Raw genomic sequence first — 2,183 nt, 5'->3', positions numbered from 1 at the left:
AGAAGATGGGTTACCTGTTTCATAAAATCAAGATGGTGCCTGGGTCACAGAATGAAAACAAGCACTAAAGTTTGAGACCACTCAGCTCTCGTGTATAGTGGAATCATTCTGGAAATGGAGAGACCTGCAGGGACTCAGAGAAGCTTAAGCCCTAATTAAGCTGCTATTCCAGCAGCTGAGGTTTGCAGGTACACACACAAGTGGGCACACACATACATATTCACACACAGAAGGGGAACGCATTATTACCAACTTATGCCCAACTTTCCCCTGGTACCTTGCCATGCTACCAGAAACTGATATGGCTTTGTAGAGTGCGTCTTATTCTCAACAAAGGGAGTTTATGGCCTAAGATGCTTGCCTGGAGAAAGCTGAAAAAAAAAAAAGATTGAAGTGTTTTCATCAGTAGTGCCTGGGTATGATTTGTTAAGCCAAAGGAGATGTTGATTGAGGCAGCGGTTGAGAGATGGGCAACTCACCAGGATTGATAACATCAAAATGGTATTTGGAATGGTGTTCATTACGTATTGCAGTGGAAAAAAAAAAAAAAAAGTGAATACGATTTGTCCCCTAGGATGATAGGACTGGTTGCAGTAAATATTAATTTCTGTTCTGGTGCCTATTGAGGTGACTGAAGTGTGGGGAAGAATTGTGATTGGTGCTTAATCAGAGCCAGCCAGATACCTGCTGAGAGCTTTTGCACAAGGAAGATTTGTAGTAAGCTGATTTACCGGCAAAATGAAAACCAGAGAAGAGTTTGGTTCGTGCTGCCTGTGACTGTAATATTTCTCATTTTAAGGCTCCTTTATTGTTGGTCTCCCTCCCACGCGCATCCCCCCTTCTAGTCACTGCCTGATAAAGTAAAAGGTAAATTTAAAAAATTACAAGTTATTTGTGTTGTCCTTTTATTCCTGCTATCATCTATGAAAGCCGTTTAGATTTCTATTAAAGGGGGTGTTAAAGCATTTACGTATGTTCTCTCCGTTTTCAGAAAACAGGAATGAAAAAAAAATACGGCTTACTGATATGAATTTTAGATTTGTGATGAATGCTCATAGTGATTTCAAAAACACTTTGGATGTCTAGGCATGCCTGTGATAGCTATCTACGTTATTTTGCTACATTTATACAAAGTCTGTCTGTGATAGATAGGTATGCTGGTTTTAAGTTTTTCCCCTCACCTTTTTAGATAGTATGAGTTTACAGCAGCTGTAAATTAGTGATGGGCTATTAGTGAGCTGTGTCATTATTTAATAAAAATGGCTCCTCTCACCTTATTTTTTATCCAGGTCCCTGACAGGCTGGATGAAATGAGATCCCCATGTAGCAATTGCCATGGAAACCTGTGACTCCCCTCCTATCTCAAGGCAGGAAAATGGGCAGAGCACATCAAAGCTATGTGGAACGGCACAACTTGATAATGAGGTGCCAGAGAAAGTTACAGGGATGGAGCCTGACAGGGAAAACAGCTCCACAGATGACAACCTGAAAACCGATGAGCGCAAAAGTGAAGTCTTGCTGGGTTTCAGCGTCGAGAATGCAGCTGCCACTCAGGTTACCTCAGCCAAGGAGATACCGTGCAACGAATGTGCTACTTCTTTTCCCAGTTTACAGAAATACATGGAACACCACTGCCCGAATGCCCGCCTTCCGGCCCTGAAGGATGACAACGAGAGCGAGATCAGCGAGTTAGAGGACAGTGACGTGGAAAATCTAACCGGGGAGATCGTTTACCAGCCTGATGGGTCAGCTTATATAATTGAGGACTCCAAAGAAAGTGGGCAGAATGCACAGACTGGGGCAAATAGCAAACTCTTTTCAACAGCGATGTTTCTGGACTCCCTGGCGTCAGCTGGAGAGAAGAGTGATCATTCTGCTTCTGCACCTCTGTCGTTCTACCCACAGATCATCAACACTTTTCATATCGCTTCATCCCTCGGGAAACCATATACGGCCGATCAGGCTTTCCCAAATACCTCAGCACTAGCAGGAGTTGGTCCTGTGTTGCACAGTTTCCGTGTCTATGATCTCCGACACAAGAGAGAGAAAGACTATCTAACCAGTGATGGCTCAGCCAAAAACTCCTGTGTGTCCAAAGATGTCCCCAACAATGTGGACTTGTCCAAATTCGATGGTTGTGTTAGCGATGGGAAAAGGAAACCTGTTTTAATGTGTTTCTTGTG

The 2,183-nt window shown here is 43.3% G+C and overlaps 1 protein-coding gene across 2 annotated transcripts in view; it reads left to right on the top strand.

Annotated features, from left to right (window-relative positions):
* Positions 1-1,335: 1,335 nt before the first annotated feature.
* The window catches only part of ZFHX4 (zinc finger homeobox 4), a gene marked incomplete at its 5' end in the record, with an annotated part of 158,929 nt that continues 158,081 nt past the window's right edge, over positions 1,336-2,183 (top strand). For both annotated transcript variants that reach the window (XM_082674627.1, XM_082674626.1), the window contains one exon: positions 1,336-2,183. This exon is cut by the window's right edge and continues 1,745 nt beyond it. In XM_082674627.1, coding sequence (XP_082530753.1) covers positions 1,336-2,183 — 848 coding nt within the window.

This window comes from Grampus griseus (assembly GCF_964374135.1).
Source record: "Grampus griseus genome assembly, chromosome: 17".
Taxonomy (NCBI): domain Eukaryota; kingdom Metazoa; phylum Chordata; class Mammalia; order Artiodactyla; family Delphinidae; genus Grampus; species Grampus griseus.
Note: the sequence above shows the minus strand (reverse complement) of the source record. Positions and strands in the feature narration are given on the sequence as shown.